The sequence below is a fragment of the Bos javanicus genome, chromosome 2 (assembly GCF_032452875.1).
Source record: "Bos javanicus breed banteng chromosome 2, ARS-OSU_banteng_1.0, whole genome shotgun sequence".
Lineage (NCBI taxonomy): Eukaryota > Metazoa > Chordata > Mammalia > Artiodactyla > Bovidae > Bos > Bos javanicus.
Genome location: NC_083869.1, coordinates 55,662,390 through 55,682,852, shown reverse-complemented (window position 1 = coordinate 55,682,852; position 20,463 = coordinate 55,662,390). Strand labels below are relative to the sequence as shown.

At 36.6% G+C, this 20,463-nt stretch overlaps 1 protein-coding gene across 1 annotated transcript in view; it reads right to left on the bottom strand.

Annotated features, from left to right (window-relative positions):
- LOC133260480 (low-density lipoprotein receptor-related protein 1B-like) overlaps positions 1 to 20,463 on the bottom strand; it is a 1,291,692-nt gene that overhangs the window by 264,748 nt on the left and 1,006,481 nt on the right. The window contains exon 6 of the mRNA XM_061438868.1: positions 4,568 to 4,825. Coding sequence (XP_061294852.1) covers positions 4,568 to 4,825 — 258 coding nt within the window. The remainder of the gene's footprint in view (positions 1 to 4,567; positions 4,826 to 20,463) is intronic.

Sequence of the window (20,463 nt, the reverse complement as noted above, 5' to 3'; positions counted from 1 at the left end):
GACTAAGGAGCCCAGTCCTGATCACACCTCTGTCCCATGACTTACTTCCACATATTTAATCACGCTTTTCTAAAGTGACTGACTGCATGGCTTAAATCTGACTTCATTAACAATTATTTATTCTAATTAAAATATTTCCATTGCATTTATTTTCTATAGTTCAAAATGAATGTTCATCAGTTTAGTGAACTGCCTAACAAAATCAATCTCTAATTTTTCTAATTTGCCAAGAATTATCTATAAATGGCATGCTATAAAGTTATGAATTATTTTCTACAAATATTCTAATGTATGATTGCTTGGCCAATTTGAGATGTACTATTAAGGCTGATTGGAAAATACATATTAAAGAAAGGATCACTCCTATTATTGCTGCTGCTGCTAATTCACTTCAGTCATGTCTGACTCTGTGCGACCGCATAGGCAGCAACCCACCAGGCTCCCCCGTCCCTGGATTTCTCCAGGCAAGAACACTGGAGTCGGTTGCCATTTCCTTCTCCAATGCCTGAAAGTGGAAAGTGAAAGTGAAGTCGCTCAGTCGTGTCTGACTCTTAGCAACCCCATGGACCACAGCCTACCAGGCTCCTCCATCCATGGGATTTTCCAGGCAAGAGTACTGGAGTGGGTTGCCATTGCCTTCACCAACTCTTATTATTAGGGCATATTAAATGCAGAAAAGAAGTTAATTAAGTACACTCAGCAAAAACAAGACTGGAAGCTGACTGTGGCTCAGATCATGAACTCCTTATTGCCAAATTCAGACTGAAATTGAAGAAAGTAGGGAAAACCACTAGACCATTCAGGTATGACCTAAATCAAATCCCTTGTGATTATACAGTGGAAGTGAGAAATAGATTTAAGGGATTAGATCTGCTAGACTGAGTGCCTATTGAACTATGGACGGAGGTTCTTGACACTGTACAGGAGATCAAGACCATCCCCATGGAAAAGAAATGCAAAAAAGCAAAATGGCTGTCTGAGGAGGCCTTACAAATAGCTGTGAAAAGAAGAGACATGAAAAGCAAAGGAGAAAAGGAAAGATATAAGCATGTGAATGCAGAGTTCCAAAGAATAGCAAGGAGAGATAAGAAAGCCTTCCTCAGCCATCAATGCAAAGAAATAGAGGAAAACAACAGAATGGGAAAGACTAGAGATCTCTTCAAGAAAATTAGAGATACCAAGGGAACATTTCATACAAAGATGGGCTTTATAAAGGACAGAAATTGTATGGACCTAACAGAAGCAGAAGATATTAAGAAGAGGTGTCAAGAATACACAGAAGAACTGTACAAAAAAGATCTTCACAACCCAGATATTCACGATGGTGTGATCACTCACCTAGAAGCAGACATCCTAGAATGTCAAGTCAAGTGGGCCTTAGAAAGCACCACTATGAACAAAGCTAGTGGAGTTGATGGAATTCTAGTTGAGCTATTTCAAATCCTAAAAGATGATGCTGTGAAAGTGCTGCAATCAATATTCCAGCAAATTTGGAACACTTAGCAGTGGCCACAGGCCTGGAAAAGGTCAGTTTTCATTCCAATCCCAAAGAAAGGCAATGCCAAAGAATGCTCAAACTACCACACAATTGCACTCATCTCACACGCTAGTAAAGTAATGCTTAAAATTCTCCAAGCCAGGCTTCAGCAGTATGTGAACTGTGAACTTCCAGATGTTCAAGCTGGTTTTAGAAAAGGCAGAGGAACCAGAGATCAATTTGCCAACATCTGCTGGATCATGGAAAAAGCAAGAGAGTTCCAGAAAAACATCTATTTCTGCTTTATTGACTATGCCAAAGCCTTTGACTGTGTGGATCAAATATTTATTTATTTCCAATAAATAATTTGGAAATAAATAAACAAATATGTATTTATTTCCAATAAAGTTTGGAAAATTCTGAAACAGATGGGAATACCAGACCACCTGACCTGCCTCTTGAGAAACCTTTATGCAGTTCAGGAACCAACAGTTAGAACTGGACATGGAACAACAGACTGGTTCCAAATAGGAAAAGGAGTACGTCAAGGCTGTATATTGTCACCTTGCTTATTTAACTTATATGCAGAGTACATCATGAAAAACGCTGGGCTGGAAGAAGCACAAGCTGGAATCAAGATTGCCGGGAGAAATATAAAAAACCTCAAATATGCAGATGACACCACCCTTATGGCAGAAAGTGAAGAGGAACTAAAATGCCTCTGGATGAAAGTGAAAGAGGAGAGTGGAAAAGTTGGCTTAAAGCTCAACATTGAGAAAACTAAGATCATGGCACCTGGCCCCATCACTTCATGGGAAATAGATGGGGAAACAGTGGAAACAGTGTTAGACTTTATTTTGGGGGGCTCCAAAATCACTGCAGATGGTGATTGCAGCCATGAAATTAAAAGATGCTTACTCCTTGGAAGGAAAGTTATGACTAACCTAGATAACAGATTAAAAAGCAGAGACACTACTTTGCCAACAAATGTCCATTTAGTCAAGGCTATGGTTTTTCCAGTGGTCATGTATGGATGTGAGTGTTGGACTGTGAAGAAGGCTGAGCGCCGAAGAATTGATGCTTTTGAACTGTGGTGTTGGAGAAGCCTTTTGAGAGTCCCTTGGACTGCAAGGAGATCCAGACTATCCATCCTAAAGGAGATCAGCCCTGGGTGTTCACTGGAAGGACTGATGCTGAAGCTGAAACTCCAAAACTTTGACCACCTCATGCAAAGAGTTGACTCATTGGAAAAGACCGTGATGCTAGGAGGGATTAGGGGCTGGAGAAGAAGGGGACAACAGAGGATGAGATGGCCGGATGTCATTACCAACTCGATGGACATTAGTTTGCATACACTCCGGGACTTGGTGATGGACAGGGAGGCCTGGAGTGCTGCAATTCATGGGGTCACGAAGAGTGGGACACGACTGAGCGACTGAACTGAACTGACTAAAGTACACTTGGAAAATAATTTTACCTAACAACTTAAGTGAATACTTTAGCTATTTGACTGCCAGTATTCCATTTGCTATGGACAAATACATTTGGATTAGTTGAGGTAATCACTAACATGGCAGAAATCAGTTTCTTTTGTTCAAATGATTCAAGCTACTGGCTAACAATGTCTGAAATACTGATATCACATACAAGGATTTTTGTGCTACTATCACTAATTTACTGTTTATTATGAATTATCATCTCTCCATAGAATCTTCACAAGAGTCAGTGTCCATTGATTTCACTAGACATTTTTGGTCCTCTGTCACAATAAACAGCCTTACCAATTGTTCTATCTATGTTAAGACAATCTTCAAAATGCTATATTCTATTATTTAAACACTTACTTCTGTTTACTCCATATTTCACTTTTCTTACAATCTTTGCCACTGCTTTTATTTAATCTAATCATAATTATCAAACATTACACAGTAATATTTTCTTACATTTACTAAGGATCACTTACTAATCCCTTTAATTATATATCATAAACATTAATAAGATTATTGAATTCAAACACCAAATGTTCTATATCTGAAACCTGCATTTATTCTACCACAGAACTCTTTTTTTTTTCCTCCTTAACTTGATTATACATTGTTTTCATTTCTCTACCAACTGTTGGCTCATCAGTAAAGATTCTGCCTGCAATGCAGGAGACACAGGTTCATTCCCTGGGTCAGGAAGATCCCCTGGAGAAGGGCATGGCAACCTCCTCTTTCCTGGAGAATCCCATGGACAGAGAAACCTGGTAGGCTACAGTCCAGAGGGTCACACAGAGTCAGAAACCAAAGCAACTTAGCATGCACACATGGCACACACTCCAATTTTTACGTTAGTAGAATTTGTAAGAATGAGTATACATCATAAAATGAATGGACACATCTTGAAATTCTTATGCATACGGTTTCCCAGGCAAGCACAAATACATTTTTATACTCTAATGTGTGTGGGGATGGGGGAGAGCAGAAGAGTAAGAAAAGAGAGAGAATGTGTGTGTGTGTGTGTGTGTGTGTGTGTGTGTGTGTCAATGTGAAATACAGAAAGAAAAGGACAGGTACTAGTTTGTGAATATCCAACATGAGAAATCAAGTGAATCACAAATACAAATTATTCTTGGAAGAAGATGCAGAAAAACTCTGATTTACTAAGAAAAAAGTCAACAAACACAGGTAGTTGTTACCAATTAGCATAAAATTAATAGTTTCAAGGTATTTTAACAAATACGACAGTTGATGAGCTTATTATTGACTCTGTGTCTTGTTGTTTTTTTTTTTTAATCTCCACCTTCACTATCACACATTGTAAATTACCATTCAGTGAAAAGTTACAGTTCTCATGTAGGTGATACTGTAATAAGCATTAAAGAAATAATTAAAATTAACCCTTCAATGAATTGCTTATATAACAATACAATTCTATGTTTATGTGTGTATATGCAAAATGCAGGGGATACACTTATTTAAGTGCATTCATATTTGCATAGGTAGTCCTCTAGAAGCCAGTAGCTATTCTGAGAAATCTGCGAATCCTGTCAACTGATCTGTAAATAAAATCCTTAAAGGATGGCATATAAGATAATTTGAAACTCACTGTGGAAGGACTGAAGAATACTGATCGTCCATTCATCTGTTAATCTTCCTGTTTTTGTTATCTGAATACACTTGAGCCGATTTGAAGATTCTCTTGATTCAATCCAACAAATCATATCTTCATTATAAATAAAATCCAGAGTATGAATTTCATTTCCATTTACCGAGCTCAGGGTTGCCATCTTACTTCCATTAAGATAGAAAATCTCAATTGTTTCAGAATTTGCAATTAATAGCAAAGGTGGTTTATCTGTAGGTTCTGGAATAAGACAGAAAGAGGAAAGTGAGTTGGGTAAAAGTCACATTTTTAAGATAATTTTGTATTACTCATTAAAAATCAGTTCTAACTTTTTAATATATCTTTAAAATAAAAAAAAAATGCTTTCAAAGTTTCTATTAGTAATCCATACATGCTCCAGTAACCATAATATTTTACTTCTTTAAGGACAACATAGTCCACTGAGCATTTGTATTCCTGATTTTCTTAGTCATAATGTGTTCTTTAAATCAGAGGATAATGTCATTTGCTTTCAATGCTGGCAAATAGAGGAAACATTATGAGAGCTTTTCTTAGGGATGATATGGACCTAGATTGACCTATCTATACAATGTTGCAGACTTGCTTTGTGAGCAAGAGCCACTTTTTTGAGGTGGATGTATGAGGTCAAAAATAGACTCTCTAAAGCAGAACATGTAAAACTCACAGGCTCCTGTGACCTCAACATCACTGGCTCCTTAACTGACCCCAGGAGCTAAACAATCACACATTTTCTTAGTGACTAGATTATGGTCACTGCACCACTTCCTTCCACATTCCTTCTCCATAGTTAGGAAAATAAGATCTTGTGGTAAAAGATATTTGTTCAACACCAATTTTTGGAATATATTTTTGCTTGTGCTAAGTAAGACTGGTAATTTTTAGATAAATTTGAATTTAAAAGAATCTCAATTTTTTTTTTTTTTAATATATAAAGTTAATAGTAAAATTGCTTGGACTGCAAGGAGATCCAACCAGTCCATCCTAAAGGAAATCAGTCCTGAATATTCATTGGAAGGACTGATGCAGAAGCTGAAACTCCAATACTGTGGTCACCTGATGTGAAGAAATGGCTCATTTGAAAAGACCCTGATGCTGGGAAAAATTGAAGGGGACGGCAGAGGATGAGATGGTTGGATGGCATCACCGACTCAATGGACATGAGTTTGCGTAAACTTCAGGAGTTGGTGATAGACAGGGAGGCCTGGCATGCTTCAGTCCATGGGTTCACTAAGAGTTGGACACAACTGAGTGACTGAACTGAACTGAACTGAACAGTAAAATTCGATTTAAAAATCACTGTTGAAAGTTTAACTCCATTCAGAGTAGCTTTTGTTCTAAATAGGGAATAGGGGGAATTTTCAACTTCTCTTTTTTTCTCTGCCTTACCTCCAATGTATCAACAAATATCCTGGACTCTGACGTCAAACCTATCAGGAAGCCCACTATTTCTCAGCGACTACTACAAACATCCTGCCCCAAGCTGCCAACACCTCTCAACCAGATCATCACAATTCCAGTTGGTTTCTCTGCTTTCCTCTATGCCCTCCTCCTTCTTCTGAGTCTTCTTCAATACAATAGCCAACTTTGTCTTCAAAATGTGAAGGCAGATCAAGTAACTTTTTTGCCCAGTTCCTCAAAGGGTTTCCATTTCAATCAAAGTCAAAGCCTTATAATGGCCTATAAGCCCTATGTGATGTGTCTTATTAGGATTTCCCCTCATTTCCTTTATCTCTTTACTACTCTCTCACTCTTACTCAACACAAACTGACTTTCTTACTGCTCATTGAACAAGATTCTGGATGGCATCCCAGAGCTATTCTTTCTAGAATAATCATCATATATTGGAACGGCTGACATGACATGCTGACGTCCTTTCTGGGCGTTATAAAGATGGCACCTTTCTGGTTAGGACTTCTTTTATCACTTTACCTTGTAAAAAAAAAAAAAAAAATCTACAACTTTTTACATTCTCTGTAGACATCCCCAAGTTTATTTTTCACTTATCACTACCAAACACTGTATGTATCATATTTCTTTCTCTGATGCATTATTTTTCTATTTCTGCTGATATATCTCTAGCATTTATAAAAAGTCTGGAACCTATTGATCATTCACTACAAATTCTGAATTAGTTGAAGGACACATGGAACGCTTACATAGTAAAATTCTTTAGAAACATTCTGTGCAACGTTACAAAATAATTTGGTTAGCAAAGATGCACCAACACTAATGTTAATGCTTAATGTCTTCATTTGACAACTGAAATGACCTTTTTTGAAATAGCCTCTCATTCAAAACTGAGCTAACATTGCCAAGATGTAGACAACAATTTCCAAACTGGCTACTCGTCAGCAAATTTAGGTATGTCATTGACATTTTTTGGAGAGAGGCTGGAATATGAAGGAACACTGAGTTTCTCTTGAGACACTGATATAAAAATGAATCAATGGTCAATACAGGCAATGCTTAGTTGACACAACGAATCAATCTGTTGCGTTTTGTAGCTGCTTATTGAATGAATCAGTTGCTTACCTTAATGCAAAATGTATCAACCACTGATTTTAAAGCCTCAGATAAACAGAACACCAGTAAAGAGAAAGTCAGATGTTTTTTAAATCGATGTGGTTTGATACAATGATGGTAACTTTAAAAATTCAAATGACATACTGGAGAAAGGATACTTATATTAGTTGTGTTGTGCTTTAATGAAGTAATATTCATGTGTTTTTGCTAAATATTATCTAAGGTTTCCCTCTTTAGACAAATAAAACATAAGGCCTGATATGGAAGTGGGGAAAATTACTGAACAGTAAGAACCCACAAATATCATCATGGGCTAAGGATATGTCTTTTATTTTATACTTCCTGATGAAAGCTGGCATAAGCCTGGCAAGTTATCTATCTCTACCTGAACTGCATAGATCTCTAGTGGGTATTATTACCAGGTGTTTCCACTTGCAAGTTGAAAACTATCATTAGCTTTGATGATGAGGATAACAGACTGACTAGAATGAATGCAATGCTTTAATCAGATACCACACTTAGAGTCAGTAAACAGTTTCCCCAAAGGAACAGTTGGAAAACACATCAGATGACTTAGGTCAAAAGATTTTATTCATCAATACTTAATGAGAAGTAATAAATATCAACCTTCCAATTAGAAGAGATTGAAACACAAGAAAGTACTCAGTCAATAGTCTAACTTGGAGAATTAAGACTTAGGTTGAAAAAAATCTCTGCAACAGACTTTCAACTGATTCATGTTGGAGTAAAACTGTCTTCATCCTCTTGACTGACCCCTATATGTCAATAGCACGGAAAAAGAATATTTTCCCTCTCAAACAGTTATAGACATGTATAAAATCAGAAAGTGCTTTTTTTCCTATCATGGTATATTAATCAGTGCCATAATTTTTGAAAACTGGTTAGAAAGTGGTGAATTAAAAAGAGAAACTTGGAAACATGAAAAATCTAATTTGACTAGATTCATAAATATACTTCTTTAAATTCCAAGGCCCTATAACCTCAGGTAATCAGATGATACCACCCTTATGGCAGAAAGTGAAGAGGAACTAAAAAGCCTCTTGATGAAAGTGAAAGAGGAGAGAGAAAAAGTTGGCTTAAAGCTCAACATTCAGAAAACTAAGATCATGCTATCTAGTCCCATCACTTCATGGGAAATAGATGGGGAAACAGTGGAAACAGAGTCAGACTTTTTCTGGGGGGGTGGGGGAGGGCTCCAAAATCACTGCAGATGGTGATTGCAGCCATGAAATTAAAAGATGCTTACTCCTTGGAAGGAAAGTTATGACCAACCTAGATAGTATATTCAAAAGCAGAGACATTACTTTGCCAACAAAGGTCAATCTAACCAAGGCTATGGTTTTTTCCTGTGGTCATGTATGGATGTGAGAGTTGGACTGTGAAGAAAGCTTGAGCACTGAATAATTGATGATTTTGAACTGTGGTGTTGGAGAAGACTCTTGAGAGTCCCTTGGACTGCAAGGAGATCCAACCAGTCCATCCTAAAGGAGATCAGTCCTGGGTGTTCATTGGAAGGACTGATGCTAAAGCTGAAACTTCAATACTTTGGCCACCTCATGCAAAGAGTTGACTATTGGAAAAGACCCTGATGCTGGGAGGGGATTGGGGGCAGGAGGAAAAGGGGATGACAGAGGATGAGATGGCTGGATGGCATCACCGACTCGATGGACATGGGTTTGGGTGGACTCCAGGAGTTGGTGATGGACAGGGAGGCCTGGCGTGCTGAGATTCATGGGGTCTCAAAGAGTCAGACACGACTGAGCAACTGAACTGAACTGATAACCACATTCTTACAAACATATCCTTCTCTTCTCATGGTCAAGAATATAATAAAAATTTATATATATACTTATAATGATATTATTTGATGTATAGCTGATGCTAAACATATGTTTTCACAGGGAAATGAAACATTTTTTAATGTCTCATTTGAACATCCTTTTAATTCTAAATAATTCTTCCCTTTGATTCTAAAATATTAACTCAGCTGGTTTCATTTTAACTAATTGGAATTATGGATTCTGGTACTTACAAATAAAGACAAACATAATAAATATTTATAACAAATGTATACATATGCATATATAATAATAAGCATTATCCAGTTATATTCTTTAAGATTTCCCTTACCTAATCCTACAATTGTGAGCAGTTACCTTCAGTGAAAGAAGCTGGGTAGATATCTCTCAATACTTACTGTGTTAAAGATGAAAGAACAAAGAATCTGAGGTTCAACTGAATAAAAGGGTAAATAATAAATTCCATGTAAAGTATATCAAATTAAGATAGTGGGACTAAAGAGCAAAAAAAGGGAAAATTGTAATCCATTTAGCCCTATGAAATGGTTTTTAATCTTTACAAAGTTAAAATAATTTAAAGAAGAATTAAAAAAATTTAATTTATCATTTAGAAACTATATGAAGGCTTTAAAAATAAGATGAAATGAGAAATGAGAAGAATGCTAACAACTTTTAATAGAAAACTGCAAAGCTTCATGGAACCCTGCTAGCTCAGAAGGTAAAGAATCTGCCTGCAATGCAGGAGACCAGGGTTTGATCCCTAGGTTGGGAAGAACTCTGGTAAAGGAAATGGCAACTCGTCTGATATTCTTGCCTGGAGAATTCCATGGACAGAGGATCCTGGCGGGCTACAGTACACAGGGTCTCATAGTCAGACGTGATTTAGAGACCAACACTTTCACTTTTCATAGGACATAAACTATAGCTATATGCAACAAAACGAAGAACAATCTACATAAAGAACCCTTTTAAAAAAGAAACCTTCTAAGATTATGCAATGAACAGAAGAAGTTGAATATGAAATACTAGGAAGAAAATGTCTAGTTTAAAAAAAGATAGAAAAGTATTATTCAAATAGTATAATAAATTATAGATCAAAGTCAACTAAGCCAAACTAAAAATGTGGATAAAATCAACCACCCAAGTGGGAAAAAAGATAGAGGGTTGAAACATTTTAATTTCCAAAACATATATGGCCAAATTTGTTTCTCTTTTTTCCTTAATTATTGTGTTAATGGAAAAATCTCATGACTGAAATGAATGATATTTAGAATAAGTATACACTGTGCCATATGTCAGAAGAAACTATTTTATCACAATTTACAGAAGGAAAATTAAAACATGAATCAAAAATGGAAACATTAGAAGACACTAAAAACAGTATTGGTCCAAGCAAGAAAATGCAATTACTGCAATTATACTTTAAGTTATCTTAGCACTACCTTTTATTGTCATAATGCATTTATGCTAAACTACTATTTTACTGGATGAAAACGTTTTATTTATTGCATTTTTTATTTTTTAGAATTTATGGATGTGAGGCATTTCCAAAAAAACATCTATTTCTGTTTTATTGACTATGCCAAAGCCTTTGACTGTGTGGATCACAATAAACTGTGGAAAATTCTGAGAGAGATGGGAATACCAGACCACCTGACCTGCCTCTTGAGAAATCTGTATGCAGGTCAGGAAGCAACAGTTAGAACTGGACATGGGACAACAGACTGGTTCCAAATAGGAAAACGAGTACATCAAGGCTGTATATTGTCACCCTGCTTATTTAACTTACATGCAGAGTACATCATGAGAAACGCTGGACTGGAAGAAACACAAGCTGGAATCAAGATTGCCTGGAGAAATATCAATAACCTCAGATATGCAGATGACACCACCCTTATGGCAGAAAGTGAAGAGGAACTTAAAAGCCTCTTGATGAAAGTAAAAATGGAGAGTGAAAAAGTTGGCTTAAAGCTCAACATTCAGAAAATGAATATCATGGCATCCGGTCCCATCACTTCATGGGAAATAGATGGGGAAACAGTGGAAACAGTGTCAGACTTTATTTTTTGGGCTCCAGAAATCACTGCAGATGGTAACTACAGCTATGAAATTAAAAGATGCTTACTCCTTGGAAGGAAAGTTATGACCAACCTAGATACCATATTCAAAAGCAGAGACATTACTTTGCCAACAAAAGTCCATCTAGTCAAGGCTATGGTTTTCCCTGTGGTCATGTATGGATGTGAGAGTTGGACTGTGAAGAAGGCTGAGTGCCGAAGAATTGATGCTTTTGAACTGTGGTGTTGGAGAAGACTCTCGAGAGTCCCTTGGACTGCAAGGAGATCCAACCAGTCCATTCTGAAGGAGATCAGCCCTGGGATTTCTTTGGAAGGAATGATGCTAAAGCTGAAACTCCAGTACTTTGGCCACCTCATGTGAAGAGTTGACTCATTGGAAAAGACTCTGATGCTGGGAGGGATTGGGGGCAGGAGGAGAAGGGGACGACAGAGGATGAGATGGCTGGATGACATCACTGACTCGATGGACGTGAGTCTGAGTGAACTCTGGGAGTTGGTGATGGACAGGAAGGCCTGGCGTGCTGTGATTCAAGAGTCGGACACAACTGACTGACTAAATTGAACTGCACTGAAGGCATTTCAACCAGTATATGAAGCAGGATAGTCTGACTTCAAAAAATATATAATCTAATAGAAAAATTAAGTAAAATTAGTATAATTAAGCATAAGTGTCTATATCATCTGTCTTCAAGAAAGATATAATCTAAAAAAAATAAGTTTAATTAAGTATAAATATCTATATTTTTGAAGTCAGGATTGGTACCTTTCATCAAACTTGTATAGTAACACTTAATTCCAAAGAATTGTTAGCTATATCTTCCTTTGGTTGAATGTTTGTTTCCCCTAAATTCATACGTTGAAGTCCTAACCCTTTAAGATGACAGTTTTGATGGTGATTGGGCACTGCTCACATACTGAAGGAGGAACCCATGTGAATGGGATTACTGCCTTATAAAAGAGGCCCTAGAGAGATCTGTAGGGCCTTCTGCAATGTGAAGATAGGACAAGTCTGCATCCCAGAAGACAGCACTCACCAGACCATGCTGGTGCCCTGATCTCAGACTTTCAGCCTCTAGAACTGTGAGAAATAAATTTCTTATATCTGTAATTTACCCAGTCTTTGGTATTTTTTTTTGGCAGCACAAATGTATGAAGATGTATCTGTTAAATAGAGTTAGAAGTTCCTTAATGATGAAACATTTGCTTTCATCTGAGCATTAATGGATGAACAGAAATTGAATGTACAGAGAATTTGTTTTTTAAGAAAAAGAAGAAAAAAAGGAAGTCTGGTGAAACAAAAAGCTTGGACAAAAGCAAAGATGTGGGAGAGACTAAGATATGTTGGAATACTGACAAGTTTTTCAGTTTCTGAGGGTAGAACATGTATTAGTGGTGAAAGTATTTCATCACAATAATAACAACAGTTAACCCTTTTGAACATATTTTAGAAATTAAACACTGTATTATATACTTTAGATTTACTCATTTATTGTATGCTCACAATATTTCTAAGTATCAGGTGTTAATATTATTTACATTTTATAGAAAGAAAATAAGTTTATTTAAGGTTTAATTAAATTGCTTAGAATCACAAAGCTACTAAGTAAAAAGAACTAGCTTCAAACTCACATAGGCCTTGTAGTAGACAAGAAAGTAGGTTGAGGAAACACTGCACAGGTCATTTAATGTCAAGATGATAAACTTACTTTTATTTTGGGGTGCATTTGGGAAATGACACATGGAATACAATATGGATAAGTAGAATATAGTGGGATAGATGTAATTCCCATTTAACTTCTTAAACTTGTTTTTACTTTTAAAGTGGTGTAACGTAACTCATATCAGATGGGGAGGTAGTTTGTAATGCCTTGGTGTAGTATTGCAGAGTGAGGTTGGAAAGGCATTCAGTTCAGTTCAGTTCAGTCGCTCAGTTGTGTCCAACTCTTTGCGACCCCATGAATCGCAGCACGCCAGGCCTCCCTGTCCATAACCAACTCCCGGAATTCACTCAAACTCATGTCCATCGAGTTGGTGATGCCATCCAGCCATCTCATCCTCTGTTGTCCCCTTTTCCTCCTGCCCCCAATCCCTCCCAGCATCAGAGTCTTTTCCAATGAGTCAACTCTTCACATGAGGTGGCCAAAGTACTGGAGTTTCAGCTTTAGCATCATTCCTTCCAAAGAAATCCCAGGGCTGATCTCCTTCAGAATGGACTGGTTGGATCTCCTTGCAGTCCAAGGGACTCTCGAGAGTCTTCTCCAACACCATAGTTCAAAAGCATCAATTCTTCGGCACTCAGCCTTCTTCACAGTCCAACTCTCACATCCATACATGACCACTGGAAAAACCATAGCCTTGACTAGATGGACTTTTGTTAGCAAAGTAATGTCTCTGCTTTTGAATTTGCTATCTAGGTTGGTCATAATTTTCCTTCCAAGGAGTAAGCGTCTTTTAATTTCATGGCTGCAATCAGAATCTGCAGTGATTTTGGAGCCCCCCAAAAATAAAGTCTGACACTGTTTCCACTGTTTCCCCATCTATTTCTATAGGTAAAGGCAAAAAAGCATTTCTGTATCCTTTTAGATTGATGCAGTATAGAAAGAAAGAATGATTATTTGTGCCAACATTCCTACTGGAAGCAGTGTCCAATGGAGAGATGTAAGGCCTTAAGAATTCTCAGAGGTTTAAGAGCACACTAGATTTCACACAGGCTAAACTATCATTTGATTGGATGAAATGCTTTATTTATTGTATTTTTAATTTTTATTTTATAAAGAAAGGTATGTATGTTTTTAATTATAAGGACAGTAACCCAAGAGGATTCCTAAAAAAAAAAATTGTGTAGACACAGGTACAGTAGCTGGATTCCTGAACAGAAAAATACTCTTCCAATTTCTCGGGAAATTGGTCATAAGAACCTAGTATTTTGTTCTTAAGTAGAGACAGTATGGTGTGATAAAGTAGAATTTAAAATTGTAGTGACTGTTTTATGTAGGTAATAGGATATGGAAGGATGGATGTGAAAGGAGGATGTGGAGATTTGCAATTTGGGTTATAGGGTGAAACTGGGGAAAAAAAGAAGTAGAGTCAGTTTTAAGAAATGATGATGGGCTTGGTGTTGGCATGTTAGGCCAGTCCTGTATTGTGCAATCCTGTCTTGGACATTGCCAAAACTCACTCAGGTAAACTCCCAATCAAGCTGAATTACAGACTAAAATAATATAACCTTTTTGTTGTCTGGATATTATTAGTGAAATACTTATATCTTCATGCAGAGGATATTTCAATCTGAAGATGACTGAGAAGCAATGGAATATGCTGTTTTATAGGAATAAGGATAATTTTCCAAAAAAACAAAGCCAATAACATACCATGCATACAAAAAGAGCTTCTCATTTTGCAAATTAGTAGCTCTCACAATATCCCTGTTTCTTAATAAAGAGCCGATCTATCAGATCAAGGAAGTATTCCTCCTACTACCTGAAGACCTTACTTGGCACAATTTGCAATATATTTAAAGATACTTTACTGAATTTTTTAAATTTAAGAATGATAGTACATTTTAATAAATAAAATAATGTTAAATAATGCATTATTATTTTTAATCAGGAAAATCAAATATATTTAATTATCCTGAATTTAATTAAAGTATAAATATAATTAAATTGAAAGGTCATTTTGGTAACTCTCAAAGAACAATTCATTCAAATTTTAGGTTACTGAATTAATATTAAAATTAGCAGACAATCCAGGGATGGTTAATTCACATTAGTCACTGAGGAGTGGCCTATGGCAACTTCTGATTCTCCTAGTCACCTTTCTAACTGTGGCAAACAGAAACTTCTTTAGCTATAGAAATACATTTTTTCCAACTCAGACTTGTCCCTCTAAGATATCAACCAGTAATGATTGAGTTCAACAAGTAAAATATATTGGCTTATTTCAAAATGGCTTTAAAATATTTCCAGTTTGAAAACAAGGGTCCTTAAAAAAGTCACTTCTGTCTCCTAAAAAGAAAATACTCTTTCGGTATTAATGTATTTAATTATATACTTAACAAAGATTTATTGAGCATAACTCACCTGTCAGGCACATGTCTAAATGCTAGAGATACGGCAGTTAACAAAACTAATAAAGTTTTTGGTTTTGTGGCATTTACATTTTACTGGAGGAAAAAGTCAGTAAGCAAGCAAACACTATTTCGTATTTTTTGGCAGCATTAAATTCTACAAAGTAAAGCATTGGTAGTAATATGGATGCAAGCTGTTCTTTAGAGAGAGTAGTCCAATTCAGAATATATTTAAAAATTTAAAATAAAGAGTCTGAGAGAAAGAATGGAGTCAAGGGTAACTACAGTGTTTTGATTTGGGCAACTAAGTGAAAAGGGTCACATTTACCAAGATGGTCATCATTGGAGAAAAGATTATTAGGACAGAGCATCAAAAGCTTGGGAGACATGGAATTTGATATTTCCATTAAATATCCAAATGGACTTAGTACGTTGGATCTCAGTATGTAAGTGAGTTTGGTGTTTAACAAGTAAGATCTAATATGTAGGGCTGGAGACAAAAACCTACAAATCTCAGTCTCTAGATGTTTAATAAAACCATGGAAAAGGATGTGTTTTTAAACTTCTGATACAGGATGAAAGCCTTAAGAAATCAATAGAAGAAGGGAACTTGTCCAAAGCACTGAACACTGAGTCATGCAAAACATACTGGCAAAATGAGGACTACACAGCAAAATAAACCAAGCAAAAAAAAAAAAAATGCACAGTAAGTCATTAATAATAAGAGAACTCAAGGAATATACTCTTTAAAAGGGAAAGTATTCAAGGAGGAGACAAGATCAGTTGTGTGCTAAGGATTGATAACTGAATAATTATGCAACGGAAGGTCACTGGTAACTTTGGCAATAGAGGTGTAAGTAAGTGATAAGAATGTAAGACTCACTGAGGACAGAGGAGGAAATAGACAACACACTTTTTGCATAATGGGAAAAGAAAAATGGAGTGGTAGCTGGAGAGAAATACAATTATTAAAGAAGTTATTTCACAGCCTCTTTACAAGATCCTTGTATACCAATGGGAGTGATCCAGGAAAAAAGAGAATATTGATGATTCAGGGAATAAATAAGCAACTGACTGAGTCTAACTCTTATACAGTTGAGAAAAGGTGGTATGGATGCACAATTACAGGGACTGGCCTTAGGAACAAAGTCAGTTTGTTCTTCCCTTCAAATAAGAGAAAAAGTGAATAGTTCTACATTCAGATAGATTGGTAGATTTAGGAGAGTTCAGGGTGAAAAAATTCTTTTTTGACTGTTTCTTTTTCCTCAGGGGAATATGAAAGATTATCATCTTCAAGTAAGGAGGAAGGAGGTAGACATATGAAAATTCATTATCTAGAGGTGGAAGAGGGAAAGGTCATTTAATCTATTTCACTGTTTCTGACAAGGCTGCCAACGGATATAACTACATAACACGTATTTATTAAGATTACAATTTTCTACTTTCCTATTACAAAGACAGATGGATTTTCAGTACTCAATTGTGATTATATACCAAGCTTCTAGATACTTTACCAGATATATTCCTTGTAATTTGATGGTATGTTGTTCTAAAACTCTAAAGTCTGTTAAGATATAAATTATCTAATAACCTGGCAAGTATTGTCTTTCACACAAAGCAAAAATGGAGGCTATGTGAGTCCTGGCGCTAAGAAGAAATGCTCACACACATTTAAAAATGCATTCAATACAATGGATTTTCTCTTCTCAGGATTAAAATGCCTCTAAGCAGCTTAAGTAGGGAGAATATGCAGAACATGAGTTATCAAAGTCAAGAGCAAGTATGAACTCTGGGGAGCAGTGCTCAAGAGACATTCTCTAACTGCAGTTATTATTCAGTACATTGTTGTCTGCAACTGATACAGGGGAAATGCCTTGAAGGCTCTCTGGGAAAAAAAAAAATTCTGATTAATTAGAAAAATAAAATTTTTTTTTTCATTAGGTTTTAACCTTTGGCTTTCTGAGGGTTTCAATAACTCTATACTTCTACATTCCTTAAACAAAGCAATAGAAAAAAATTATATATCCATGCTTAACCTTTTTAAAAAAATATTTTTTGATGTGGACTATTTTTTAAAGTCTTTATTGAATTTGTTACAATATTGCTACTGTTGTTTATGTTCTGGCTTTGTGGCAGGGAGGCATGTGGTATCTTAGCTGCCAGATCAGAGACTGAACCTGCAACCCCTGCATTGAAAGGTGAAGTCTTAACCATTGGATCACCAGAGAAGTCTGTCCATGTCTAATCTTAAAATTAAACCATCTGTAATTTCTATGAATTCAAATGTGGCTCATTTCTTTTTATTTTTCATTTTGTTGGTCCAATTTTAAGACAAAGAAAGGGAGTTAACTGTAGAACATTACATGATCTATCATATATTCTATATTAGGGATTTCAATAATAGGTCAATAGCTAGTCTACAAAAATTAAATGCAGTGACAGAAATTTGCAGTTATATATTGTGACATTTGTGAAAACAAAGTTTATTGATTGTCATATTCAAAGCCCACAAATGTTGGTATGTAATTCTTAATTTCCAAAGACATCCACAGCTATATTGCAGCTACGATGTTAAGTGGTAAGAAAAATGGAAGATATGCATTTTTTCTGTGTCAAATATACTTCCTAGTCATGGGTAAATCAAAGGTGTCATGACACATGAAAAACATGGCAGGTAAGATTACTATCAATCTTGCAATTTTGTTGCTGGAAAAAACATTTAAGATATCAAGAAAAGTGTTAGACTGTGAAACTGATGTTCTCCAGCTGAGAAAAAAAAAAGTAAAATTTTAAAAATAACAAAAAAATAGAACATAGAATATTCATGAGGAGTTTTATACCTCAATACTCTAAAGCTCATTAACAGTTGTGTGGGTAGAAAAAAAGAAAAAGAAAAGAAAAGTGATGCTGAACTTAAGTTACCCTTTGAATCTCTTCCAGTCTTTTGACTTTCCTTTTATTGATCCTCAATATTCTGGTATGATGCATTTGAACTGTGGTGTTGGAGAAGACTCCTGAGAGTCCCTTGGACTGCAAGGAGATCCAACCAGTCCATTCTAAAGGAGATCAGCCTTGGGTGTTCTTTGGAAGAAATGATGCTAAAGCTGAAACTCCAGTACTTTGGCCACCTCATGCCAAGAGTTGACTCATTGGAAAAGACTCTGATGCTGGGAGGGATTGGGGGAAAGAGGAAAAGGGGTCGACAGAGGATGAGATGGCTGGATGGCATCACCGACTCGATGGACGTGAGTTTAACTCCAGGAGTTGGTGATGGATAGGGAGGCCTGGCATGCCGCGATTCATGGGGTCGCAAAGAGTCGGACATGACTGAGCGACTGAACTGAAATGAACTGAACTGAATATTCTAGTACCCTTTTTCTGCTTCCTGAATGTTTAGGAAATTGCTTAAAGCATCTGACAAACTTTTACCCAGAACATACTCTGTTCCAGGCACTGTTACTTCTCTGTCACTTACAGTCTACCATAGTGTACATCATTTTCTCCATGCATACGTGACTTAGCGAAAAACAACAAGTCTTGATTTCTATGCTGCTCTTGGTCTACAAGGCTTCCTCCTAGCTCAGAATTACTCATATACATTCATGTCACCAAGTATCATTCACAGTTATGCCTCAATGAAATGACAAACTGTGCAGGAACTAATCCTTTGGGCTATCTAAAAATAGTAAGAATGCTAAATAGCATATCGTCAAATTGTCAAGACATAATCTCATATCATTCTGAAGGGAGCTACTCTTAGCTAGACAGTAGACTGAAACAGGTCTGACCCAGTAGCTTCATAAACTACCAATATTACGAAGACAATATTACCCTTCCTAGGAATATTTAGATTTTACCATGGGTAGTTATTAAAAACAACAACAACAACAACAACAAAGCAATTATACTTTACTAACTGAATTTCAATCATCACAAGTGACTGATGAGACTATGATACACTGAACAGGGGTTCTTCCTTTTTTTTTTTTTTTTTGGTTTTAATTCCTGGGCTCTTCCCTTTGTATATAAGTACCGGCCTATTCCCCCTACAAGTAGATCCAGTTTTGACAGAAAACCATGGATATTCCTCGACATTCCAAAAGGAAAATTTAAACTATTTACTAGTAGAGGATAGTAGAAGTTAGAAGTAGGAGCCATAGGAAGATATATTTTATATCTCCCTTTTTTCAACTGTAGAAAAGTAAGAAAGTGCTATAGAAACAATTTCTAACATTATTTGGAGGTGTACTACTGTGGATAATCAGTTCAGTTCAGTGGCTCAGTCCTATCTGACTCTTTGTGACCCCATGGACTGCAGCACTCAGGCCTGCCTGTCCATCACCAACTCCCGGAGTTTACTCAAACTCATGTCCATTAAGTCTGTGATGCCATCCAACCATCTCACCCTCTGTCATCCCCTCCTCCTCCTGCCTTGTCTTTCCCAGCATCAGGGTCTTTTCAAATAAGTCAGTTCTTCACATTAGGTGACGAAAGTATTGGAGTTTCAGCTTCAGCATCAGTCCTTCCAATGAATATTCAGGACTGATATTCCTTAGGATTGACTGGTTGGGTCTCCATGCAATCCAAGGTATTCTCAAGAGTCTTCTCCAACACCACAGTTCAAAAGCATCAATTATTCGGCGCTCAGCTTTCTTCACAGTCCAACACTCACATCCATACATGACCACTGGAAAAACCATAGCCTTGACTAGACGGACCTTTGTTGGCAAAGTAATGTCTCTGCTTTTCAATATGCTATCTAGGTTGGTCATAACTTTTCTTCCAAGGAATAAGCGTCTTTTAATTTCATGGCTGCAGTCACCATCTGCAGTGATTTTGGAGCTCCAAAAATAAAGTCTGACACTGTTTCCACTGTTTCCCCATCTGTTTCTGTTAGGTGCATACAATTTCTGTCCTTTATTGTGCCCATCTTTGAATGCAATGTTCCCTTGGTATCTCTAACTTTCTTGAAGAGATCTCTAGACTTTCCCATTCTATTGTTTTCCTGTATTTCTTTGCACTGATAGCTGAGGAAGGCTTTCTTATTTCTCTATGCTATTCTTTGGAACTCTGCATTCAAATGGGTATATCTTTCCTTTTCTCCTTGCCTTTCTCTTCTCTTCTATTCACAGCTATTTGTAAGGCTTCCTCTGACAACTGTTTGGCCTTTTTACATTTCTTTTTCTTGGGAATGGTCTTGATCCCTGCCTCCTGTACAATGTCAGGAACCTCCACCCACAGTTCTTCAGGCACTCTATCAGATCTAATCCCTTGAATCTATTTGTCACTTCCACTGTATAATCCTAAGGGATTTGAAGAAAGCAAGTGCTATGGAAACAATTTCTAACACTGTTTGGAGGTGTGCTC